This window comes from Andrena cerasifolii, chromosome 2, assembly GCF_050908995.1.
Source record: "Andrena cerasifolii isolate SP2316 chromosome 2, iyAndCera1_principal, whole genome shotgun sequence".
Lineage (NCBI taxonomy): Eukaryota > Metazoa > Arthropoda > Insecta > Hymenoptera > Andrenidae > Andrena > Andrena cerasifolii.
Genome location: NC_135119.1, coordinates 18,391,734 through 18,419,518, shown reverse-complemented (window position 1 = coordinate 18,419,518; position 27,785 = coordinate 18,391,734). Strand labels below are relative to the sequence as shown.

The following is a 27,785-nucleotide window of genomic DNA, read 5'->3' as shown; positions in this document are numbered from 1 at the left end:
GCGCGATGGCCGCGAGCGCTTACCGTGAGCACGAAAACAAGGACAGAGTGTCAGGCGCCCGAAAGACGGAGCGAGACAAAACATCAACGCGTCTGTCTCGTGCTGTCCTCGCTCGCTTTCAGTGCCTCTCGCTCGTTCTCGTTCCATCTCGCTCTCCCCTCCGCCGGACAAGAGTGAGACAGAAGTGGTGGGGATAGCGGAAAGCCCGTAACGCGTACACCAAATCGAGCCCTTAACGAGGAACTACTGTATTACTGAAAATTATTCAGTAACAAACTATAGCAAACGTACAAACATATTCTGCCATAATTGTATAAATTACTATAAATTATCGCTTTATATTACTATTCTTAAAAGATCCTTTTACATTATTCATCTACTTACATGTGTATTAAATCGTGTAAGACTATTGATTTACAGACAAAATGCTTAGCAATAAAAAGCCGATTGTGACACTTTTCAGTTTATGAGACTCAGATCCACTGTAAATAGTGTTGTCTAACAGTATTGTCTCCTCGGAAAGATCAATGCGTCTCCAGTTACATAATAATTCCGCACTTTGTGGCAGTAGATGGAAAACGGAATCCAAGAATGTTTCCAATGGACAGATTTCTGTACAGTTGGGTATTATCAAAGGAATGGTATCACCTTCCACTCCCGTATAGTAATTTATCTGCAATTGAAAAATGATATAGCGTAATTCACGACAATAGTATTTTCTCAAATATTTGAACATTTACGGGTGATTTCAGGGCAAATCGATTCTTTTCTTTAATTTAGTACCAGGGAGTTTGATGAAACTAAAATATAGCACGGTCCATATAAAATTAGGGGTAGTTTACTAAAATTTACTAAAAGTTACTAAAATCGACAAAAATTTGGAATATTTTTCGATATTCCGCATTTCTTGCAACCGTTCGTTTGGTTTTCAGAAAATTTGCAATTTTTTTTAAAAGCTGAGGCGTGCATATTGGGATGGCTTAAAAAGAAACGGATACCTTCATGCCGTGGCTTTGCGTTTCATTGTCGAAATACATTTCAAAAATCAGCGAAGCCGCCTCGTTCGGAATATGCGGCGACCACAGATCGAGGTTCTTCAACACAGCAACAATATTTCTCTCGTTACCGCTGTATATCATGAGCTTCCGCTCTTCAGGCACGCTTCCTCGAATGTGATCCAACGAGTTCACCAGGATTTCTTTCAAAAATGTTCCCCCGTTCAGCTGCCTCTGAAGAGGAGTTTCCGAGAGGAGATCGTATTCCAACAGCGTTGCATTGTACATTCCTCCGTGGGGGAAAATCTCCTCGGCCCAATTTGGGAGCGATTGATTCAGATCAGCCTGCGACGACATTCATTCTCACGTGAATCGTTAATACGAATTTCATAGAATAAACAATTCTTACATTTCACTAGATTATCTGCTCAGAACTGTTCCTAAACAATTATATTCAATTCCATCAAGGGCGGATTCAGAGGGGGGTGAAAGGAGCGATCGCCCCCCCCCAAAAGTAATAAAATAGAAAAATATTATGACACTGTGTACTATTCTGTATAAATAATTAATGTGAATGTAATTATTTAGGATATAGTATCAGATAGAGATATTAAAATATAAATTACAAGCAAATTTTAAATCTTGTAAAATAAGATTGAAAAATGTACTTATGTACTTTCATATATTTCGCCCCCTCCAAGAAGGGCTTCTGAATCCGCCACTGAATTCCATAATTAATTTCAATCAAGCAAACTACAGAGGGTGAGTCATAAGTCCTTGCCCACTGTGCATCATTCTATTTCTTTTTTTAATCGTACAATTTGCAGAAAGGTGGCTTAAGACCACAGAACAAAATGCCACCCATTTCGAGAACCAGAATCAGTCATATAAATTCTTGCAAATGAAATAAATTTTCCGCATAAATGTGGAAACAGGAACCCCCCTTAGAATAAGAGGGAGCCCGGACTTAAGGGGTTGCATCCACCTAGAGGTCCGGAAAGAGCATACAAGTTCAGGAATTTTTTTGGGGAAAAGTATAAGTGAAAATCATACGCAATGTTTTTCTACTAAAAGATACATCTTTTAGCTATATTATTCTAAATTTTCGTGAGATAGTATTATTAACTAAAGGAGATATCGGTTTGGATATGAGTCGTGTTTTTTTTAAGCATTAACTGGTGGACGTTCCCTAGGCTAAACGATGCATCTGAAAGCAAAAATTCAAATAGATTTTAAAAATAAATACCTTTCAGGAGTACCTGACCTTCTCCTATTTTTAAATTTTGCTTGCAATTTTGCAATAATGGAAATACTTGCAAAGCCTTTTTGAAAGAAAAAAAATTCCACGAAATTCAATATTTCGACTTCAAACGGTCGCCCTTTTTTACAAAAATACAGTATTAAAATTCGGAGAACGTCAGGTAGTTATTTATAAGTAAGTTATTTATTTTTAAAATCTATTAGAATTTTTGCTTTCAGATGGATCGTTTGGCCCAGGGAATGTCCACCAGTTAATGTTCAAAAAAAACACACGTCTCATATCCAAGCCGATATCTCCTTTAGTTAATAATAATATCTCATGAAAATTTTAAATAATATAGTTAAAAGATGTATCTTATAGTAGAAAAACATTATGTATGATTTTCACTTGTACTTTTCCCAAAAAAAATTCCTGAACCTGTATGCTTTCTCCGGACCTCTAGGTGGATGTAACCCCTTAAGAGACCAGTGAGAGTTGGTGTCAGCCGTGGTGGCAAACGCGACTGATCAGCACGCGGACGGCTCGGGTTCGATTCCCGGCGCCCCGTGGATCTCTTTTTCCTCCGCGGCTTCCGAAACACGTAGGAATTAGTTCACCTAATTCCTACCTAAATTAGGTAAGAACTCATGAGACTCATCTTCCGTACTAGGTAGGTACAGCGAACCTCTTACTGTTGTTTCGAGAACTGCATACAGGAGGGCCACTTCCGATGGCCGCCTTATCTCCATCCCAGCATAACGGGACACGTAATCGAATAAGGGTGAATGATACAGCATGGTTTCTCGGACTTCGTTCGTACTTAATACTTTCCTCTTCTCCGAAATGAAACCCGGGCAATGCAACCCGAGTAATAAGGTGTCTTCTTTCGCGGGTACGTAATCTGCATGCGGGGGAGGGTATATCAAATAGAGCGAGATGGTTTATCGATTATATTATTAAGTAATCGTGGTTTCTTTTGGCATTTTTTTGTTGTCTCTTTTCTGTTTGCTGACCTGTCGGTATTGGCTGCCAGTTCATATCGCTGTTCCATATTTGATCCTCCACCGGAGGCCAGAGACCCGCGTTCACTAATTGGCCCGATATCATCGACAGTGGATATTCGGCTGTCCGCATTTTCACTATCTGCGGCTTGTAAACGTCCCCCAAAAATGTTCCGTACGTCTCGCGTAAATGCACCCCCAGATTGTACATGTTAAGCCTGCCAGCCTGTTAAATGACAATTATATTTATCTATATCATTGTTTATTAATCCATTTGTAATTATTCATGAACCTTACAAAAGCTCATTTAATATCAATTTTTATTTCCACTTTTTAAAAATTAATTTTAACTTTCCTGGAGAATGGTCAGAATTATTGACCGAAACGTTGGAAACTGTTAAAGAAATGTTTCAAAATTGCAATTAGTTTTTGTTTAAATATTCGAAGGGCCGAACCAGTGCGCCGAAACAACGCTCTTTTAATTGGAATTAATAACAATGTTATGAATAATGTTGATACTTTCTTAAAAAAAATTTTAAAAGAACGTTAGTTTTTAGGCCTCTTTAGGCTTATGTTCTCCCTTAAATACTTTCGAAACTGAAAATTCGAGGCGATATGTATGGAAGGTGTACTAATTGCAATTAATAAAAGAAGCAATTAATAAAAAACTGGGAATGTCCATTTTTAGTGATTCTGCGATATATAGCATATTTTGTTGGTAGCAACTAGGACTACAGAACTGTCGAATCACAAAGGGTTATTAAGTTCAAATACCCCCGTAGGACAACGTTAAAGATTCGGTATACTGTTTAAAAACAAGAAATATCCACCCTGCACTTGAACAAAATACGGAATGTCCCGACTTTTTACCTAAGCTTCTGCCCTCAAGGTAAAACAAGAAATTATACAGGGTGTCCGCGGGAGGACTGAACAGCTGGATATCTCCTAAAGTACTGGAGATAAAAAAATAAAAAAAATATGGCGTTGCATGGTTCGAGGGGGGCAATTTATTAGCGCGGACGAATTTTTTTTTCGATTATTATTTTAAAAGATACGATGGTCAAGTTCGGTTTTTCAAATGGAACTATTTTTTTTTGAAGAGGTGAGTTGATAGTGCGTTCCAAGACAAATTTAATACGCATTAATGTATATACTTGATTTCCACTGGTTTTTCAGATATCGCGCTTGCAAATTTACTGTTTTTCACTAGAAGAAAACCCGCTGAAATAGCAAGGACCGGGGACGGTCTTGGTAGCGTCACGGGTGGCCTTGTCTGTTGAAACAGATACCTACCTACAAATGTTAATGGTTCAAAACGTCATAACATTGACTCAATTTTCAACTTCGATAGTTTTTTATTTCGCACTTGCTTCTACGTTCGGATGGCCGGTTCCTTTGGGAGGGATGCAAATCCGATTGGTCCTAATAAAATCTGCTCCCTATAGTTTAGAAATTTGGCTTAGAAACCATCACACCTCCTCCCCTAACCAATCGAGCTTGCATCCCTCCCAAAAGAACCGGCCATCCGAGCGTAGAAGCAAGTGCGAAATAAAAGACAATTGAAGTTGAAAATTGTGTCTGAACGAGGAAATTGAGTAAATGTTATGACGTTTTCAACCATTAACATTAGTAGGTAGCATTTCTGATGGAAAAGAATTATCCAGCCTTTGGGCCTGCCATTCCTAACCCAGACCTTAGGCAGGTAGGTATCTGTTTCAACAGGCAAGGCCACCCGTGACGCCAGCAATGCCGTCCCCGGTCCTTGCTATTTCAGCGGGTTTTCTTCCAGTGAAAATCAGTAAATTTGCAAGCGCGATATCTGAAAAAACCAGTGGAAATCAAGTATATACATTAATGCGTATTAAATTTGTCTTGGAACGCACTATCAACTCACCTCTTAAAAAAAAATAGTTCCATTTAAAAAACCGAACTTGACCATCGCATCTTTTAAAATAATAATCGAAAAAAAAATTCGTCTGCGCTAATAAATTGGCCCCCTCGAACCATGCAACGCCATATTTTTAAAAATTTTTTATCTCCAATACATCAGGAGATATCCAGCTGTTCATTTTTCCCGCGGACACTCTGCATAAGAAAATTAAATTCACTGAATTTAAAACTTAATTTTCTCGACGAAGCTGATTTGTGACATTCTCTGTCCCTCCCTTTGCCCTTCAACTTCCTTTCAATATCGAGTTCTTAATTGCGTACTCTCGTTAATTAAGAGACAACAGTGTAAACTTACATTGGGCATGTTGAACGAAGCAGACGTGAAGTGCTCGTACGTTAAGTTGCTTGGTATGCTTGTTTCGTTACTGTTTATCAAATCCAAAATCGGAGCGTAAGTTTTATGTGCGAATATCTGTAAAAGTTTATAAAAAATTTCTCACAGTTGCTCCTTTCGTTTCTACAATTTTTTTTTAACTTATTAAACAACAGAACCGTGAAAGAGTCTTCGATGGGATCGAAGCAGCCTTGACAATCTCGAAAAGTCACGAGAAAACGAACAAATTAAAAATTCATATTACTCAATGTTTCTAATCCTTACGACTTGTAATAACTGCAGTTCTGGAGCACACTCGACGGGAATTGTTAGCACATAGAAGAAGCTCAACGCGCGTACGACCCCTCTCATTTTCAGTTCCGCAGAGCGAGACTTTTTTCGTTTTTATTTTACTGCGCGACAGCAAAAACTTCTTGGAAACAGTCGGATCTTGCTTGATATTTTATTAGCCAGTAATTTCACCAGATTGTTCGCGCGTAAGGGTGAAATTGGTCTCGCCGTAAAGAACTTCTGTCGATCGACGGATCGGTGAGATGTTCATTAAAAATTAATTCACTTCCCTTGTTTAACGCCAGACCATGCTTTACTTCCGCGATGGCGCGATTACTGAAACGCCTTGCGACTTCGAGCACACACTTGTCTGCCTATAATTATAATTATTATTTTCACGGTGGCGTCGCTCTTTCTTTTCTGTTCACGGTACCTTTCAGCGCTGCTCTGCCGGAACGAAAGGTGTGTAATACAATAACGAAGGCGACAGTTGTTCTAACTCGCCAGGTAGCTGCATAACAGTGCGCGGCTTCTCTGTTTGACGTTAACAATCAGATAAAGAATTTCTGGCCTGCCTCTAAGCGTTCGTGCATCAGTTGTGTTTAATTTAATCGCCAGCCTTCGCGTGAAATCGCCGAGTTATCAAAGGTAGGCATCTTACATGCTTTGTATAATCCTAGCAATCAGTTCTCTTCCAGCGGGTCGCCGCAATCTCAAGATCACGGATCTTATAAAATGTTGCTGAAATCGGCTGGTGTTCTGATTGTTTGAGCTGGCGACACTCTACGGGGGCAGCGCGACCTTAGGGGAGTCATCGTGCTCAAAGTAAGATGTTGCACCAGTCAGTTGCCTCTTTTCTCTGCGAAAGCTTTAACACTGTGCACTATTGTAAAGACAGCTCAACAGCTTTATTGCTTGGAGTTTCAGAGTTTCATTGATCTCAATTCCGACTATACGACTCCAAGTTCGTGCTGAAACGTTGAGTTAGGGGTAAGGAGATTGCAAAATTGTGCTATCGTTAAAAGGATTTTTTTTCAGAAGGGGCTACTCAGTATATTTTCTTTCAAATATTAAAAAAAATATATTTTAGTCACACTTTTTTAATATGAGAAAAATCTTGAGTCCAAATATTACATACGCGTACAAAAAGTGTGAGATAAATATTCAGAATTGTAAAATAAATATTCTAGAAATCTAAAATTAATATCTAAATAATGGAAAGTAAATATTTGGAAAAAAATATTTATGGACCGAATCTGTTTTTAATATTGGATGTATGTGTATTTAATATTTTGTGCCACTATATAGGATAGATTTCGAGTAAGTTATCTCCTTAATCTGTTATTGTTTCATGCAAATTCTGCAGCATAGATAGTGCTTTGCAATTCTTGTGGTTTTTACGATTTAAACTGTCCCTATTACAATTTCATTAAAGCAGCTTCGACTTATTAATTATTTAAATACCATACGAGTTTAGGTCCAGTAATAATAAAAGGTGTTTGAATTAATACTGGGTATAGGAGCAAAAGACAGTTAATTGTGCAACGTGTGCGTGTAATTATATTAAATGTTAAAGAAAAGTGAAGAAATAAGTTTAACGCGAATAATGATGGAAACATTACTTACGCGTAATGCCGGAAAGTCTAAGATTCTGCTTTACTCTGTACACTGCAGAGAGTGAAATAACGATTTACAGCTGACAAAGCATGTAGTGTATTTTAATTCAAGTAAAAAGTGCTGAGCCAACATACATCGAATAACCAACCCAGCCAGTTACACTGAAAGAGACGTCGCCCACTTACCCACTTCTTAACTTCAATGTATTTATCAACATACTTTGTTAATTTCGCTCGTCCATCTGCCCGAATAATTTACTCGATTCCAAGTTACAAACGCTTATGTATGAAAGGCCGAAATTTTACAATCTGGTGAAATTATAATTACGTAAAGGCAGAAGTGAGGTATCAAGGTAAGTCAAGTCATATCTGAACAAACATAACTGCGCGTAGTGAATAACGCACGTGTATTGCTATAATCGTTTTTGTGTTTACACGGCTGGTAAACATTTGCAACCTGTAAATCTTTCAGAATCACGCAGTCCCATCAACAAATTTGTTTATAGCCATAAATAATCTGGCTGACTGTTATCAATAGCTCCGGTTGAAAGTCCCGTGCTTGAAAGGCATACAAACTGCATTAAACTCATCGCCTCACTTTTTCTTCTGATAAGTGATAGAAACTCGTAACAATTGTTGATAATTTCGAGTTGTACCGCAATCATAAACCGAGTTTTATTACAATCATCTTTTTATTTCGGTTCATAAATTCAGTTAAATTCGTTAATTCGTACAACGCAACAGGCATAATTTAAAGGTCGCAGTGTTTTGCGGATTTATTACGCTTATAAACTTTTCAAAGTATGATAAATAGATGGGATTCATCATCGGCCATGGAAGCCCACCTGTCGAATATTTTATTGCGATTGATATTATTGTCGTCGTGCTTGGTAAATGTTAATAAAGTAGGAGCAACGTTCTGTCAGAAGTATCTTATACCTGGCGAAAGTAGATAATAGGAATGCTTGTGTGCTAAACGAGATAAATCGTACCGTGCTTACTTAATCATTCGTGGAATCGATGGGGAATATCGTAGTAATCTAATCGTACTACGACTTCAAATATAATAATGTTAAATCTACAATAGGTTTCTCGGAATGGCGCAGAGAAAATAATTATCTTATTGGTGAAAAAGTTAACAATTTGTTTCATATCGTATAATTTGATTTATATCAATCTTATCGTTATTTATTATTCTATCCTCTGCAAGTTTAATATTCTATAGTCTACGCAAGCACTACTATTTTCAGAACTACATAAAGCTTGCATGCTTACAAAGGGAGAGTAAAATTACGCCCCCGCATGTGCTTCAAGTGTGTTTAGTGTCATACGAGTGAAATATTTTTAAATCAAGTCGTTTCGAATATTTGTAGGCGACTTCTGTTGCTTTATTAAATGCAAACCTATGTGTCTTTGCGGTAGAATTTTATTATACCACAGGAAAGTGTTTTTAGCTCGAATACAAGAAAATATAATTTTACAAAACAGGCTGAGTGGAAGTTGCCATAGTTTCTCAGGTTTCAGTGGTTGTTCGTAGAACGGACAAAATTGTTGACGAACACTTGCGTCACATTTTCGTAAACAAAGTATCAGCGATCTTGCATTACTTATCCTGAATCGTTTAACGTGTTCAGATCTACTGTAGTACTTGAAGTGCTTGAAGTCTATGAGTGAACTTTAGTTTTGAAATGACAGCCAGAAAGGCAGTTTGCGAAGTTAAGGGGAGGTTCGGGTCTAGAGCCCCAAAAAATAGGTGATCTTTAGGAATTAATTAAAGGAAAACTACTATATATAATTTAATGGGACTTGCTGCATTGTATTAAGGATGTCTTAAATTATAGAAATATATTTTTTGTTTTATAATTAATCATAGGAGACGGCACTGGGGAGTCGTTAAAGTCAAGGCGTCAAGAAATTGATCCAAATCGGTGGGCGATGTATCTCCAAAAGTTATTATCCAAAAAGTTATTACAGATATTTACATGTAAATTATTCAAACTTTTATAGTGGCTATGGGGTTTTAGTGGGTAAAAATCCCACACTACCCTGATGCTCCCGGGTGATTCCCCTCTGGAGGAGTCGGGGTGCCTTTTGAAGATTTCTCCAAGTTAAAAAAAAATTTAATAGTAATTTTTTTTATAAATTTTTTTTTTAACTTGGAGAAATCTTCAAAAGGCACCCCGACTCCTCCAGAGGGGAATCACCCGGGGGCATCAGGGTAGTGTGGGATTTTTACCCACTAAAACCCCATAGCCACTATAAAAGTTTGAATAATTTACATATAAATATCTCTATTATTAAGGCCCATTGGCTGAAACGCTCGGACACCTATTTACTTATTTTTTACATAGTTCCATCGTGCCAAGGCTCATCAAAATCGATGTCTATCACATGATGTCCTCCCCTTGTTAGTTTCTTTTATTTCATCGTATTCTCCAATTTTGATTTTCATTATTCGTTCAAATCTATCGAGTTCGAGGTACGTAACTTCCACTATTATTAAATAATAAGAAGCACTTCAGCACTTTCAAGATATCATACATTCGGCATGACTTTTTTTCTATTCATAAATTTCGCATAAAGACTTTATCGATAAGAGATAAAAGTAAGATCTCGCGTCTACCTTTTCCAACAGGTAGTTCCGAATAGCACGCAGCCTGCTGGTAGTCAGGCGAAGGAATGTTAATGCCCACTATTACCGCAATTTTCTTTCAACAGTAGAAACAGCACGAACGTCTGGCGTGGCAATACGTGACGCGAATGATAATTGTCCACCTGATCGCTTTCTTTATCAAGAGCCTGTTTCTTTTTTCTAGTCCATTTCTAGGCATATCAGCTGAACACACGCTGACAGCAGAATCGTAGGAGCTTATCATTCATTCTACAAATTTAAGGCTCGTACTCGCGTGATAATGCCACCCAGCCACGTGTTGAGCATGCACTGGACGCTTCGTTAGAATAACAGACACATTAACATTCTTCACATATCCGTGCATCGAGGTGAACGTATCTGCGTTATCTTCTCAAAGATTTGACGTCAAGCGAAATTTCCCGACGGTTCGCTTCGATGAAAGATAAAAGGCACTCTTCCCTGCTCTCACCGATGCACCTCCACTTTCAACAAATGCTGATAAAATAATCCTTAATCATAGAAAGCGTGGACAGTCATTCTCTTCGCTTCTTTGTACTGTCTGTCATCCTTACAATAGATTATTCGCGAATCGTTATATGAGTAGTTACGTACCGTCAGGTGTGCGATGATTTATTTAAATACAATCGAGGTTTTCTATCGTCTATCGAAGTGTTGAAATTTGAGTTATCGTTCGGAATAAAAGGTATATGATTTATAAGAGCCTGTGTCGATGAAAATAGAATGGAAGTTTATAGGGGAGAGATGGGTGAAACGGTAAATTATTGTTTCTCTTAAGGAGGGAGGCCTAGGGTAAATGTCCCAATTACTGCCAGCGTCCCTATTACTGCCACTTCATTTATTTTACTTAATAAACACGCAACGCATAAAGAATGGTGTAAAAAAGAATTTATCATAAAATTGGGACTCTTCTTCTTATTATTATAGTGCATTCTTTATACGTCTATTCTTTATACCTTACGCTTTTTTGTTTTAAATAAATAAAGTGGCAGTAATAGGGACACTGACAGTAAATGGGTCATCTACCCTACCTAGAAATTTTCGAAAAAACGATTTGTCAATTTTTATATTTTATTGAAGTACAACATCTTGAAAATATTCCCTGAAAGGGTCAAGTTAACCCAGACCAAAATTCATAAAGTTATACGCGTGTAAGTGGGTAGGTGTTCCTCGGTGCAGCGCTCAGACCCAAAACTTTAAACGCGTTTCCCTCAAAATCATGTTTTCAAAGACGATGAAGCGCATAACTAAAAAATTAATGAACCGATTTACTCGAGGCTTTGCAGGCTCTTTTTAGGGTTAAAAATCTAAGCGCTATCAAGAGCGCTTCCTTTTTTTTTGCCTAGATTTTTTTACACTCGAAAAACGAGCGATTCTTTGCCAAATATCGATGAGTCAACTTTGCACAGCCGCCAGTTTGTCTCAAAATAATTTTTCCAAAATCGGGCCCGATAGCGCCTAGATAATTTCATATATTATTTAAAAAATTTGAAATTTTCAATTTTGGATGATCCTGCACCGAGTCTAAAAAAGAAGGACATCTCGGGCATCGTCTATAACTCACATAGCTTTCGATACTTTTTACCACGAAAAATACTGCAATATCCGTAAGATGTACTCTTGCCAATGGACTAATGTTTAATAATAAAAGTTTATCGGTTTTTCTGGAAAAAATTCCCAAAGAAGCATGTAGTTTTGATCGTTCTAGGTAGGCCTTCGCAACAGTTTGTTATCAAACATAGACCTGTTCCCACGTTATTCTTTGATTAACAGGATTGGAAAAATTTCCGGTGTCGAAGTTTAAATACTGTGTTGGCGTTTCGACCATTTCTTTTAATTTGTATTTAGAGAATTTATAACGGCAAGTACAGCATTGGATTCTATAGTCCTTACACTGTATTTTGACGTTTTACCCGATTCTTTTTCTCACGTTGAAGTGTAAATATTAAATGTTTACTACTTAAATTACCTCGTGTGGGGCAAAACGGGACACCTATTATTATGGGGAAACTCTTATTACGTATTTATTCTTTTTTGCAATATAATAATTTTTTTTTGCAGTTTTATATTATATATTTGGGTGTCTTCAATAATTTTCATTTTATCTTATAATATTTTTTATATTTTACGTATAATAGTTGTATCCCGAACATATATTTATAGTTTGTTACATTAATTAATACTCTTTAAATCATCGAAATAAAAATTTGGTACTTTTACATGGTTTTTTATATAGGTGTTCCGTTTTACCTCGCCACTTGAGCGAAGCGAATATTTCACTACCCCCGGAGAATCTTATTTTCCTTCGTTGCCAACCATTTTTTTTTTAAAAATCTATGATTTCCTTATAGTTTAAAATCTAGTTCTAGTAAGGTATACTCCGTTAAGCCTCCTACTTAGCGAAGTGCCGTGTATTTATTTCGTTCGAATTTTTTCTTATCACGCGCCAAATTAGGTGCTCCGTTTTGCCCCACTTTCTCCTACCCAACTACAGTTTTCGCTTAGGCTTGTTGTGAATGACTTTACAGATGTGTCACAAATTGCTTGTCAAATAATTGTGGAGATAATATTTCGTTACGGTCGATACGCAGATATGTTATCAACAAAAGAGGCACATTTATATGCTGAGAACGATTCTGTTAAAGCCGATAAAGGAACCATTCTTATATTTTGTGCGCGACGTTTGAAACAAAGTCATATGTCAAGCGGGTTTTCGGGCGGTCATGTGTAATAAACGCAAGAAATGTATAAATGAAAGTCAGTGCACTATTTTAACTTAAATCGCGCAATAACATTAGCTTCAAATTGTGTTTTTTTTCCCCGGTGCTACATTTTAATTTGCAATTGGAGCAGCATTTTAGGTGAGACATTTATTTTTGTAAAAATATGTTAACTGCTTTAAGACGTCAAAGTAATTCGAACGTGATAACATACTTAAATGAAAGAGAGATGAATGTTTAGCTGCACAAGATTAGAAAATGAAATTGAAACATCGAATAAAAGAAATTCGGTTACATGCCTTATTTTTATTCGATAAATATAAACGTTGAATGTTTACATTTCCTCGGTGAAATACTGAGATTTTTCTTGTCGCACTGGCGAGGAAGTAGCTTGTAAATAACAATTTTAAATATGTCGTATTTTACAAAAGTCTTTCACGATATTACTGACTTCTTTTCAATATAATTATCTCCCGTTCGTAATTTACTACCTCTGGTTACAAATGATAATGGCTGCAAATAAATTGATCAATTTTCATGTAATAATAACACTTCGCTGCGGAAAATTTCCAAGAATTAATCAATGCTAATGTCGCGTAGAGAGCGAAGAATGTGCATAGAGGAGGTGTGGCGTAATACGAGGTTCCTTGTACGAGCAAACGAAAATTGAGAATGTGAAATAAATATCCTTTGCATAAGACATGTTTTTCAAGAAAACTAAAGATCTGCGAAGTTCTAATGCGCTTGATTCTATCTGGTTGACTTATCGGATCTGACTACAAACTACTACGTTTATAAAGACGCTGTCAATGTGAATCTTGATAATGCATTTATTAATGACCCTAGTAACATACATTAATTTACAAATTGTCAAAATTGTCGCTGTCTACTAAATCTTGCTCGGAGAATTAAATTAATGCTAATACGTAGAAACTCCCTGTTGTTCGAAGTACTGTACTAATCCGTCTTCCAATTGAGAAGGATTTATATGGAAGCACTTAGAAGGATCACGTTTAATAAAATTAATGGTAAAAATATTCAAGTTTGAAATAGTTTTACATCGCGTGTTCTGCGTACAGAAACGTGGCTTGCAGAGGAATAAAATTACTTCTGTAATAGTATTTAATATTGTAAATATAATTAAACATACAGTTTAATATTAAATTAAAATTCCTGCCATTTCTGAATTTATCTGAAACACGAACTGCTGCCAAATAACCATTATTTTTCTGATAATAGACGAGACCCAATAGTCTTACAATTTAGCAACAATTAATATTTATATTTGCAAACACTTTCCTTTTGATTTTGACGAGCACTACCACGCTTACAGTTTGCGCCATGAATTTGCACACATTTTATACATATATCACTGGATCCTAGACTCCTGATCATAGTCTTTTCCAGGGATTGTAACCGAAACCCTAAGCCGGTTCGGTTCTCAGTACCGTCGACTAACCCGCATAACCGGGTAACCCGAGGCATCCAAGCACAGACTTACCCGGTTAACCCGCTCTCACAGCGGGTTACAGTAATACAGTAGAGGGCGTAGTTTTTCCCTAATTTCGTGAAATCGAGCTGTACTTATGAATTTTTATCTCAAAAACTGTACATCGCATTAGGTTCATCCTTTTTTTATTTTAATGTAGAAGGTTTTACCTATTTGAATAATATTTTTTTGAAATTGTAAAATTATTTATGTACCGTCAAATTATAAACAAATTTTTATTTCGCAAATTTCTCCTCGAGGGTGACATGTCAAATATGAAAAAATGACAATATTCTTTGAATTTCGTATATAATAATTGTGTTAAAAAATATTATTTCTATTATAAATAGACAAATTACCTTTCGTTACAGGCCATTCATCCACCATACTGGTGCGATTTGACCAAGAAACGATTTGCGTGTAATGTCGTGGGTATAACTCAAGAAAATTCGTCACATTCTTCTTCGAGGGATTAAAAATTAGGCCGAGAAACAAAACCCTGCAAGTGATTGACGTTATTGCATGCAACCCGGTTCTTGTTAAAATTGCAGTTGCATCGCAGCGATGGATGAGCGCGGAGCGACCGTAGTCGGATTTTGGACATAGAATGTCGTATGCCACTTGTAACCCGCTGTGAGCGGGTTAACCGGCTCACTGTACTCTTTGGGAGCCGTTCCTTCAGGGTAACTACGTGTTACAGTAACCTTCCCTCGGTTAACCGGATTCGGGTTAAGATTAAGCGGCGGTTACAATCCCTGGTCTTTTCCAAAATGCACTGAAAAGTATGAAAACTCCATTCGAATATCTTCGCGATAACAAGTTGCGAAGAGTCAATACCTGAAACAATTAGACTTGAAATTTGTTTAAAGCTTATTTCTATTGTTGAAGATAGTTGAAGTGGAAAAACTTTGCGGAGATTTGCGCTCCTCTTCGCCTCGGTCCAAACAATATAGAGTACGCAGGTGCACCAAGACTGTCGGCTTAAGAATTGCAAACTACACGATACAATTAATGTCGTAACACCTACGTCATTCTCTTCCTCTCTGACGGCAATTTCTTTCGCACGACGCGTTTATTGCAGCGCGGTGCTTGTATAGATTCGTCGAATGGCTTCGAATATCCTCGATGGAAACCGCGAAGCCGAAAACGCGTCACCCGTCTGAAAACCAACGATTAGATTGCAGAATAATTCCTTGTCCGCGTATCGAGTGCCAATCACTCCGGGGCCGTTAATATATTTGTTGGCCGTAATCCATTACTCTTGCAGCTTACGCAACCGCGAGCTTATGTCCGTTAAATTCTGATCATCGAATAATCTTTCGTAAGGTGGACGTCGCAAACATAGAGCAGCACATTTCACGGTTGAATGTTTTAATTAATGGTGCGGCTGTAATTACTCGATTTTATTCGAGACGAAGCTTATAAAGAACCTCGCATGACTCGACCGCCTCTAAACCAAGTGGGATATTGGATAAGTTTGCAATGGGCATCTTCTAGGCGAAATCGAGGCTGGGCTCTTTGTTTCTCGTATCTTTAAAATCTACGCTGCGGATAATCGAGCAACTTGAAGTATTGAAAATGTTACGACAAGTAAAGGAACGTTTAACTCCTTCGACGCGACATTTTTCTATGCGGATTTTATTATATTTTCTTGCAGAAATCGATCGTACTAAGTGGCGGATAGGTACTGATCAAATTTCAAAGTTGTACGTCAATTTGAAAAATTGGGACTTAGGGCCCAGCAGTTTTTTTTTTATTGGGACATATGCGAGCCGGAAAAGTTACACAGGGTTAAACATTTCCGATCTTCTGTGGGTATGTTATGTAATGTATTTTTATTATATATAGATATATTATACATACATACTGTGAACGTGTTTATAACATTATTACACCTTAGGGTGGGGCTAAAAGTCACGTTTTTCATACAAGCCTATCTAAAATTTAGTAACAACAATCTAGAGCTGTCTGGTGTTATTTTATATAAACTATAACTATTATTCTTTACGATCACGACGTTCGTTTGTTGATACTGTTATTTTCTGTTGAGTTGTTCCAGCAAATGTTTGCCAATGCAAAATGGACTTGTTGCCCCACGCACGGGGCAAAAAGTCCCTAATGTCTTTTCGCGTAATATTAAACTAAATAAGTAATAAACTCTTTTCAAATCAACAAATATTTATTAAACCAATTCTTTTTGGTATTCAATATTGAAACACAAAATAAAAATATAAGTCACAGGCTTAGTTTGAACTAAAAACTAAAAAAAATCGCTCAACTAAAAAAAAAACACTATTTAAAAACTTTGGCATCATTTCTTTAAACTTATTATGAAAACTGGCCATCTTATTATGAAAACAAATAATAAAATATATGTTTTCAGTCTGAGGGACTTTTTTCCCGAATGGTACAAGTACCTCTATAGTTTCTGCGATACATACGTTAGAAAATATTATCATTCAGCAATAAACAATATCATGCACACATTACTAAAGGAACATACATACAATCTTAACGTACTTGGCTGATACGCTTTTAAACTGTGCTTTACTTCGTATAAAACAATAAAGACGACGTGTTTCTTTTGGTTTTCGATATATAAAATAAAGAAGGCCTCGTGTAACTCGCACGAACGTCCAGGAGCGACTGGCGACTCTTTGGTCACCCCCGTTTCTTCTCGCCTTTTACATAGTACACTGCGAAACTCAATACATTGTTTAGGAATAGAGATTTTGAATTCGGGACTTTTTACCCGCCGGACTTTTAGTCACCCTACCCTACCGCTAGTTACAAAGAAACAAGAACAAAGTATGAAAATACCTAATGGGACATATGCGTCCCGGAAACGCATAGGCACTTCTCTATATGCTCAATAAGATAAGTAAAAACGTAATAATATAAAAACTTTTAAGCAAAACAGTTATATCGTACTACAAACTGAAAGGGCCGATAAGAAATTTCAGAAAAAATTTTCATTCACGCGTGTGTAAAACGCGAGAAATGTTTTGTCCCTGCCAAAATGTAGCTTATCCAGCACGTTAGTACATTGCTTATTCTCATTATTCCCAATCGAAGACAGTAGTGTATAGTCAGATTAACTAAAAAAGAATAAAACAACGCGCATATGTGGCACGAATTGTTCCACAGATGATCGCAAACATTCACTGGGACATACATACGTGTCCCAAGAGGGACGAAAAGGTATGATGTTTGATATTAATTATTTAGCGGCCAGTGTGTTAATATTTATTGCTTCAATGACAGTAAATAAAGTATACAGAATTTGTAACTTATGGGAGTAAATGGCTACTTGTACACATTGGGGTGGTTGCGCCGTTGCAAGTGCATTGAAATGCTTTTCAGTGGGTTTTTCTAGATATAGGGTAAAGGACCCAATTACTGACACCTGTAACCAATTACTGTCACCTTAAGTTATTTTACTTAAAATAACGAGCAAATAAACGTTGCAAAGTCATACACAAAAAGAATTATGTAATTCAACCTATAATCTATACTATAGATTATATACTATAGTTTACTTATTCGTTATTTTAAGTGAAATAGCTTAAGGTGACAGTAATTGGTTAGGTATCAGTAATTGGGTCCTTTACCCTATGTAGTTTTCAATGCAGAGCAGCATTTTGATTGTGCTGTGATATTTGAAAGATTTTTATCACTCAGTTGTGTTAAATAGTTTACTGCTCTTTAAGAAATTATTATACTTATTATACTTATTTGCACGTCGTGCAATAAATATTTAAATTATTTATTGTCTGCAATTTAGAGTTTGGGCATCTAAAAACTTGTGAGTTAAAAGTTGCAACAGCACCGATGTAGGCAAGAAAGTTAAGTTCGCTTCGAGTAAATGAGTCATTATAGAACTAATTAGCACTTTGCAATCTATAAGTACCTGCGTATTGATGGCTTAATGCACAAATATGTCCTCTTTTAGCGTTTCAAGCCTTACATAAGATTCAGGGGCATACAAAGAACAAAGATATTTTATTTTACGAAGTGGATATAACTGTGATTTTCACACGGCTTAAAGAAACACTGAGGAAATATTTGTTGTATATAAAAAATCAAATTTCACAAAAAGTGGACGTACAACGATATATTCTTATTTGGCAATATTGTGCAAATTATAGGTACGCAGCTGAAGCACACTTACTGTCCAAATAAAACATTAATATTTAAACACTCTGAATTTACCGCTGTCAGAAATAAGCTTACATGTCGTAGTTAATCGATTGCGAAAATAAAAATAACTGAAGTTTTTAATATTTAATAAACGTATTATTATTAAAATATTTCTTCGCGCAAGTGAATTTATTTATTATTACATTTAAGCAGACGATTAATTTTTAGTATTACATTGTTAACCACCTCTTTTTTCGATCAACTTTGACATACCTGGGTGGCTCACACCCAGAACAATTTTTGAACGACTAGCAATCTTATCTGAAGAATCCAATCGTTACGAAAAAAAAAATCATGGGTCAATTTTAAGGTCTGTAGAATGTATTCCAATAGTTTTTTAATTGATATTTCATCACAGTTTTTGTAAAAAAAAATATAGATTACCATGTGTCAAGAAAACACGAAGAAAATCTTCAAAAAATTGTAACTTTTACAAATTCCAATATTAGAAGCTAAAAATCTACAGAGTTACTGTTCAAATATAATATTTTCAGAGAAAAAATAGTTTGTATACCCAGAGTGCCGACGAAGGGTTAAGCGTAACATGCGATTCAATATAGAAAAATGGGACAAGTTTTGACATAACTTTTTCGAGAAAATCATTTTTGCAAATCTGCATCACAGAGATTAAAAGATTTTCAATAGAAAATTATAATTTATATATATATGAATCTTCTTTAAAAAAGAAAAATGAATGCCTTTAAAATCTCGAAAACTGTGAATTTGAAGGAAGAACAATGACTCTTATCGTACCGCGTGTTTCTTAGAATCGGTAAAACACTTGGTTCTTCGACCTGTTTTTCATATAATCTCAAACCGAGGCGTCATTTGTCATTACCGGTGTAATATATACTTAGTTGCTTCACCTTGTGGGCATGACGGGTACTTAGAGGAAAAGGAAAATGTAAAACTGACCTAATTGGAAATTTCGTCGCACCAACTACTTCCATATCGGTAGTAACGGTTATAAGTGCAGAATATCCACATGTTTTTTTTTTATACAAATAACGTCACTTAACGCGTCGAGGACTTGGAAACCCTTATACTGTTTTCCTTCTTGTTTCCTGTGTAATTAGATGACGAAAGTTTACGCGCAATCTGTGGTCCTACAATGGGGATGCCCAATTCGTGTTCTTCAGTGTGTCCCGATCACATCGAAATCCACTACTGAGAAACCGTTCCAGGGAATGACGTTTTTGTTTGACGTGTTGCTATCCTTTAAAATGGTTCGCTCGTGGACAATATAGCCAGTGTTTCACTCGATCTTCCAACTGACACTTCAGTATTATTTATTACTCTCTATAGTAGTGGCGCTGGAGATAATTCATTAACAATAAGTAGTACAAACGTGAGTAAACCGTGCGTTCTTGTCTATTAATACGGAGGAAAGAAGGCAAAGGAAATAGATTAATGTGGTGGGAATAAAATATGAATAATGGAGTACCATTTCAATATTTTTCCAATTTGTATGTATTTTAAAATTAACAGTTTGACAATTTACAGATAATTCTAGATTATATTGCGACAATTTCAGTGTTATGTCAGTAGCGTACTTCTTGTTATTAAATGTTTTTCTTTAATACATCTCTCGGGGTATTAATACTATTCTGTATTGCTTTCTGTAATTTCACTCGTATATTCAAGGTGTCAAACATTTTTATAAATTATCGAAATAATAATTAAATACATGTTCCTATGCTAGCGAAATTATTATAAAATGCTGTTATAAAATATATTAACATAATACGTAGTTCGTTAAGTTCTTTTATTAATGAATGGTATGAAACATTTCTCTGATCAATTCATCGTATCTAGATACGATAACATATCTACATTAATCAACAATTAATCTGCAATTTTAACTCACGACACGGTTCTACTTGCCAAGCAGATAAAATAAGCTAGTGAATAAATTTAAGCGATAACAGGTAGATAATAAAATCATCGGTTAATTAAGATCGATAATCCATTCCGCGAGCAAATTGAAGAGCAAGTAGAAAACAAATTTATTAAAAGTGTTCACTAAAGTTCATACGGAAAATTATACATATCGTGCAAAAATTAGAATCCTTTTTTTTTATTTACGCGAACCACAAGGGGTAACGAAGTTTACGATAAATAGGACTAATCGGATTAAATGTTTCTGTCGTTTCAGATTAAATATTTACAACATGATTTCATCCGGTGGCCACAGGAGTGTGTTGCCAATATGTGCAATCGCTGGTTTAGCAGCAATAATTTGTGTCACAACCGTTGGAGCAGAACTACGACAGGTGAACGTGGTAAGAACTGTAGTTGCTTAATTTTAGCGCGGTTTCTGGTCGCGAGCCGGTTACATTCGGTAGAGCGAAACTGCTGTATTGTCATTTAAAACCCGCCAAAAGTCGTCCGGGGCAATAATTAATTCTTCCGTATAAAATTTTCGAAAAATGTCAATCGACGCAATGCGAAACTAGTTATGGAAATCCTTTATTAATGTCTGCGGATATCATTTGTAATTCCGCAGCTATTCAGGCATGGCGACAGGACACCGGATGACAGCAAAGACGAAAAGTACCCAAATGACCCGTACCTCAATTCCGCGTTTTATCCAATGGGACGAGGCCAGCTGACTAACGTAAGTAGCCTCATTATCGTTACTTGCAAAATTTACGTTATACTATCTGAAAAGTGGTTACTAAACCATGTTAAATATTCAACTATTCCTTAAGAAATTTCGCTACCCGGAGCAAAAGGAAATAGCTGTGTATATATTACTCCAGCTCTTTCGAAAAATCATATTCGAAGAATATTTTTCGGCACACTCAAATGATCGTTTGATTTATGAACTATTGTTATATTATTTAGAAAATATTCTGAAATTAAAACAGAGTAGAATGCAATTGTCATAGACAAATCAGAGTTTAAGGGTAACGATTAATTATATTAAATTGATCAGTTAAGGGGTGTTCCTGGTGTGACGGCTGAGCGAAAACTTAATTCTTCGGGAATTAAAAAAAGAAACAGTATTACACCTATGATTTTGCATATTTGTAGCTTCATGCTGTCAGTTTTTAAGACTACACAAAAAAAATTGTGTAAGTAAAGATATCCATTTATAGCGGAATAGGAGCATCGTGAAGAGAACAATATCCTTTTGGATACTAGCCCTGACGGCAAAAGAACCAAAAATCCCGACCCACTTCAAATATATCAGACATACTCAGTAGACGCTACTTTATCGTTCCACCTAGAACTTTGAAAGATATTTGCCAAATTGAATTGCTACAGTCAACGAAACCATAATTTTCTTTCGCTAAGATTGATGCAATTTTTTTAAAGACGTTTCCATTTCTTCGTAGATAGCCAGGCATCTACGGATTACCAATCTTTTTGAATTTTGTGTCTGAGAATAACTGCAATTGCTGATATCAGGTCCGGGATCCGGAAGAATATTGTTCTATTCACGATGCTCCTATTCCGCCATAAATGGATATTTTCACTTACAATTTTTTTTCTAGTCTTAAAAGGCGATAGAATAAAGCTACGAACGTGCACTTACTTGTTTCTTTCTTTAATTAATTCCCGAAAATTAAGCTCTCTTCAGCCGTCACACTAGGACAGTGGTGGATTCAGGAGCCTTTCTCGGAGGGGGCGAAATATGTCAAACTACCTAAGTACATTTTTGAACCTTCCTTTACAAGATTTAAAATTCGCTTGTAATTTATATTTTAATATCTCTGTCTAATACTATAACCTATATAATTAAATTCACATTATTTATTTATACCGAATAGTATACAGTGTCATAATATTTTTCTATTTTATTACTCTTGGGGGGGGGGGGGCGATCGTTCCTATCGCCCCTCTCTGGATCCGCCCTTGCACTAGGAAGATAGTGGATAGAATGTTTTTTACATTTTCAGCAAGGTAAAAGGCGAGAATACACGCTGGGAAATGTTCTGAGAGAGAGGTATTCGAGATTCGTGGGGACCACGTATACGCCTCAGTCCGTCTGGGGTGTTAGTTCGGATTACGACAGAACCAAAATGTCGTTGCAACTGGTCCTGGCAGGACTCTTCCCGCCGAACAAGGAACAGAAATGGAATTCGCAATTAAATTGGCAACCGATCCCTACGCAATATTTGCGTGCCTACGAGGACAATATCTTTCGTGCAGACGAGTGCCCTTTGTAAGTCCCAAATTGGTGTCGCGCACAAATGAACGGTTTCGTTCAAACGATAGGTATTTCAAAATTAAACATAGGTACCGCTTTCAAATATACAAAATTGGATTAAATGCTGAAATACCACAGTCAATGCAGTCGTTACACATTCAATTACAATTGAGCGTTTTTTAACGAAACATTTACACACCCTGTTCTTGATCTACGCCTTTTGAGATGCAACCATTTCTTTCACTTGAAAATGTTTCATCTTCCTCAAGGGGGTTGCGCCTTGTTGGGCCGAGAAATAGGTAATTCTTTGTGAATTATTTGTACAAAAACGGCGCGACTAATTAATTTGAGGTTTGCCAGGCTGGTTTATTCTATCTTGAGCTATTGTTCTGAATTTTTGTGTGGCACTGACAAAAAGGAGATGGCAGATACAGAGGGCTGACTGAGAGGGTTGAACAAAACTCGGGTGGTCCTGGCGTTGACGGAAAGTACTGTAAGGGTTATCGGAAAGACAAAAAGGAAAAGAGATTCTTAATCTATATGAACGTGGCTATCTGTGGTAGTAGATTTATTGCCGTACCTGTTGCCGTTCCTTTTTTATTTAAAGAAGTTTTCCCGATTTTGGGGCAAAACCTTTCTCAGATTCAAATCAAGGCGTTTCATCTTCTTCAAAAGCCTGCCATTTTAACATTTTTCTATTTCCCTTAATGCATCTACTACCACCCATAGCCACATTCATATAGTTTAAGAATCTCTTTTCCTTTTTGTGTTTCGGATAAACCTTACAGTACTTTCCGTCACCGCCAGGACCACCCGAGTTTCGTTCGAAACTCTCAGTCAGCCCTCTGTATCTGCCATCTTTTTTCTTTCAGTGCAACAGAAAAATTCGGAACAATAGTTCCAGATACAATAAAACAGCCTGCCAAACCTCAGATTAATTTGTCGAACCGTTTCTGTACAAAAAATTCACAAAGAATTACCTATTTTTCGGCCCAACGAGACGCAATCCCTCTTTAAGGAATGTTTTAGAAAACCTCGAGTTTCAGCGCGAGACTTTAAGTGGAATCATTTTGTTTGCAGATACTTGGCTGAATACGACAGGGTGCTGCAGTCACCCCAGGGTCAGAAAGAACTGTCTAAATACAGCAATTTCATGCAGCAGTTGACAGAATGGACTGGGAAAAACATATCTACACCATGGGACATGTTCTACGTGTATCACACGCTAATGGCGGAATACTCCCTTGGCCTTACTTTGCCAGACTGGGCGTACAAGGTGTTTCCCCGTGGTGAACTGTGGAACGCAACTGTATTCGCATACGACATTGCTACTTCCACTCCTTTACTGAGGCGACTTTACGCAGGTAAAATGGATTTATACATTTTCAACTTGCTAATTATTATTCTTAGGCCCTGGCCTCATGATGATTCCACCCTGATCTTACAGTTTTCTTAACTTTACGTTATGAAATCACAGATTTTCAGTTCTTAGCAGGGGTCGAGTGAAACTGTTGAAATTGACAATTAATTATGAAGTAACTGTAATTTTATGACTATTCTTTATTCTGTCTGCTCTGTTTCGAGGGAACTGTTGTAAAATGCAGCTTATTAACTGAAACTTTTATTCCATACATTTTTATGTAAATAAGAAACTTTTATTTTCTGGCAAATAGTGAGGTGGGAGACACGGGGGTAGTAATAACTTACGCGTCTTAATAAAACTCAACAAAGACTATGGTTTATTTAAGGATGTAACACCAAAAACTTCTTTAGAGTAAAAAATGTTGAGCAAAAAAGTCGATACAATCTTAGTTGACGGTGCAATCAGTCAGTGTGTCAGGCAAGTACAAGGACAAATCTCCTGATTTTGATTCCGTTAATAAAGCTGATTGACCTTCTACAGTTGTGGGTGTTCCAAAACACCAGGTCCGATTTAAAAAAATTATGTTGACCTTCAAAACTCCTAAGCAATAAGCATATCCGTCTCAGAAAAAGTTCTGTCGATTACGTCATGGAGCCCTCGGAACCAAACAACTTTCGCCTCAAACTTTGGACTCACCCTGTAGTATTAAATTGCCATTTAAAGTTCCCTATCCAACACGACAGTTTCACTAATTTTCTAATCTGGTTATTACACTTTTGACGAGTTGGTTATTACGATTTTGACCCCATAGTTCCGTTCGCGTTGCAATTGTAGATTTATTAACCCCTGTCTCTGATCCATTGTTTCAGGACCATATATCCGACGCGTAACAAGATCGATGCTGGATTTTATAACTGGGACACAGGTCGACGAAAAGAGAATATATCTGTACAGTGGCCACGAAACCAACATTGCCGCCGTTTTACACGGTTTTAAGGTATACTATCCCCATGTCCCTGAGTATTCCAGTGCTGTGCTACTGGAGCTGCACGAAGTACATAACGAGTATTACGTGAAGGTACGTAAAAATTGATAAGCTTTTCATAGCAATTCAAAGTAATATTGTTACATCTTTGATCCCGCAAATCAAAATTTTAATTAAACTATTTGAATAATAAAATATAATTAAATTTAAAAATATATAATTTAAAGGAACTTGATGAATTAACAAAACAAAATAATTAAATGTAACTCCTGTATTCAATTTCAACCATAAATTTGAATCTCCGTGACAAATATATATCTATATTTGTATAAAGAATAAAAGAAACCTGGAAAAGCATAAAAGAATGTACTCAAATTAGTAATCTCATTATTAATAAAATTTCTCCAACTAAATTTAAAGAAACCGGTGAAGCCATATTTGAAGAACATAAATAACATCATAACATTGATACAGAAGGCATAAAAATTAATATACTATTATTTTCATTACAAAAAACATTAAACAAATAAAATAAACCAGAAGAAATCGTAACAATATAAGATTCTAATGATCCTAAAAATTGATAAAATCGACGAGCTGTTTTCCTATCGTTCTTTGAATTATTGATTACTAGAGACTTGATTTACCTATGCTATTCTATTACGTTGCACTCTTACGCTGCAATTCTGCGCGGATATTGGCCATGTAGTCAAGGCTAAGCCTAGGACTTAATAATAATCTTTATGCTCATGATTTTTCGAATGGTTGACCATTAAAAGCTCGACGCGGAAGCTATTAGAGTAGGCCTGATTGCTTTCAGCTTATAGGAGCGGTACAGATCACCCGAGGATTAACGTTGAAAGTCGATTTAATTTCTAGATAGAGGATGCTTGAAAGTTGACACCAATGTGTTCAGAGTATCGACTGTGGGAACCGTTTCAGCTTGATTAAATATTAATTTTCAGCTTTTGTTTACTTCGTTCGCTCATGACGCAATGATTCTTACAGCTGCTCAACTACTTGGGTATTCCATCGAGGACAGTCGAACTTCAAATACCTGGTTGCGACGTGCTTTGCCCCTTAGATAAGTACTTGCAATTGACAGAGGACGTGATGCCGTTCAAAGAGGAGCTGGTTTGTGATAAGGGTGTCACGAATTCGTACAGCGACGTAAAATCAGCTGAGGAAATAGACTTGTCGAGATACAATTTGGTTAGGACAGCGAAAGCTGCTAAACAGTACACCAACTAAAAGCTTTGACGACAGAAAATGAATTGCACTCGTTCGAACCGAAGAAAACGCAGGGGTAACTATCGCAATAAGTATTCCAATCGACTCTCGGTTTTAAATTAAATCAGTGACATTCGGCCATGCAGTTTTTAATGAAATATCGACAATGCAGATACGAGCGAATGTAATTCATACTTCGGTATTTATTTATAAACTTGTATGTATAAAAATATATACACAAATGTATAAAGTAAATCGAATGATTTGTATTATATAATTATTTATTCTTGTGTTTGTGTCCTTTCATTGTGTCTTCAATGTGGAGAAGTGTACTTGTCATTATGGTTACTGTAATTTATTTAAATTTATACTAGCGTAAACAATAACTGGCTTGTACTTAATGTCTTAAGACACTCGATGCGTGATCTAAGATGTCTATTTCTTAAACACCGCCCAATGTATTGCGAGTGAAAAGCACGAAAGCCGTTTCTACGTAAGAAAATAGAGAAATATGCTCGTGAAGTACCTACTGTAAATTTGTACACAGAATACCCAACATTTCGTTTTATAAATCTAGGAAATACATTTATTTATTCAAAAGGCTCGTAATACGTCGTAAGAAAAATTTGATTTGCACCTACCAACCGAACAGCTCAACTGAAATCTAACAATTAAGCCGACTGATATGAAATTAAAATGTCACTAGGGCATTGTATTCCACTCTTGCGATTGCGCAACGTAGCGGCGTCATTACTTCAATCTCGCGCAATTTTCCCTCGTCCATCAACGCGTCATTGTCTCGAAAAGACCCATGCATCAAGCATTCATGATGAGGGCTTCCTCCCACAGTAATCTCTTTAATTTCTGCTCTGACTAATCGACGAATCCATGTTCTTTTATTTCTCTGCCAACCTTCTGAATCTTACTGGCAGGTAGACTTTCCGAGTATTTCTTATCCACGAAATACCTTTACCTGTTCAATAGTTACCAACGCTAGTTTCCACAAAACTACTCCGACAACGCTGCTGCGATGAATCATTCAACCAGGAAATATTCTATCATAAATTCATAAGGTTTATGAACTTTTTCCGGAACGATGACTTATGCTCCCCTATAAATTTATGCATAAAGCGATCGGAAGAACGGCGCAAGAGTGCAGACTGCAGGTGATCATTGTGAGTCGCGTACCAAAGTGTGTGGAAAAATTAGTGTAAATTAGTGTAGCGGGTTATTTAGCAAGCTGTCGTTAAAAGGTAGGTATGCTTGCTGCTACGACCTATTATTTCCCTACACATTTGGCTTTGTAAGGTGAATGACCCAATTCCTGCTCACGTCCCCGTTTCTACTAATTTCGTATTTTCTTATTATCAAATGCGTTACGTTTGTACTATAGTTGCAGCAAAATAATTCTAAACTGTTTAAACATCTAAGCGAGTGTGGCACGAGCTTGGGGCAATGCATACATCTCTATTTCTCATGAGCAGAAATACGGGCATTTAGAGGATTATATATTTAATTACAAATTACTAATAGTTAAACATCTTGAAATATCTTTCTTTTTTTTAAATAAGTACAAACATTAATTT

General features: G+C 36.5%; 2 protein-coding genes across 5 annotated transcripts; one reads left to right on the top strand and one right to left on the bottom strand.

Moving 5' to 3' along the window:
• Window positions 1–309: 309 nt before the first annotated feature.
• On the bottom strand, window positions 310–5,971 carry LOC143379023 (venom acid phosphatase Acph-1). The gene is made up of 6 exons (XM_076831310.1): window positions 5,785–5,971; window positions 5,482–5,598; window positions 3,249–3,462; window positions 2,928–3,136; window positions 999–1,340; window positions 310–673 (listed from the first exon to the last, which is right to left on the bottom strand). The coding sequence occupies exons 1-6, from the start codon at window positions 5,869–5,871 to the stop codon at window positions 407–409; spliced, it is 1,236 nt and encodes a 411-aa protein (XP_076687425.1). The 5' UTR covers window positions 5,872–5,971; the 3' UTR covers window positions 310–406.
• Window positions 5,972–6,279: 308 nt separating this feature from the next.
• Window positions 6,280–26,808, top strand: Acph-1 (venom acid phosphatase). 4 transcript variants are annotated; one of them, XM_076831315.1, is made up of 7 exons: window positions 6,280–6,438; window positions 20,621–20,747; window positions 20,972–21,082; window positions 22,371–22,636; window positions 23,702–23,985; window positions 24,854–25,062; window positions 25,978–26,808. In XM_076831315.1, the coding sequence occupies exons 2-7, from the start codon at window positions 20,637–20,639 to the stop codon at window positions 26,218–26,220; spliced, it is 1,224 nt and encodes a 407-aa protein (XP_076687430.1). In that variant the 5' UTR covers window positions 6,280–6,438; window positions 20,621–20,636; the 3' UTR covers window positions 26,221–26,808. The 4 variants fall into 4 exon arrangements, with proteins under 4 accessions (XP_076687430.1, XP_076687426.1, XP_076687429.1 ...); XM_076831311.1 differs by lacking the exon at window positions 6,280–6,438 and adding an exon at window positions 6,461–6,615; XM_076831314.1 differs by lacking the exon at window positions 6,280–6,438 and adding an exon at window positions 12,754–12,917.
• Window positions 26,809–27,785: the final 977 nt, after the last annotated feature.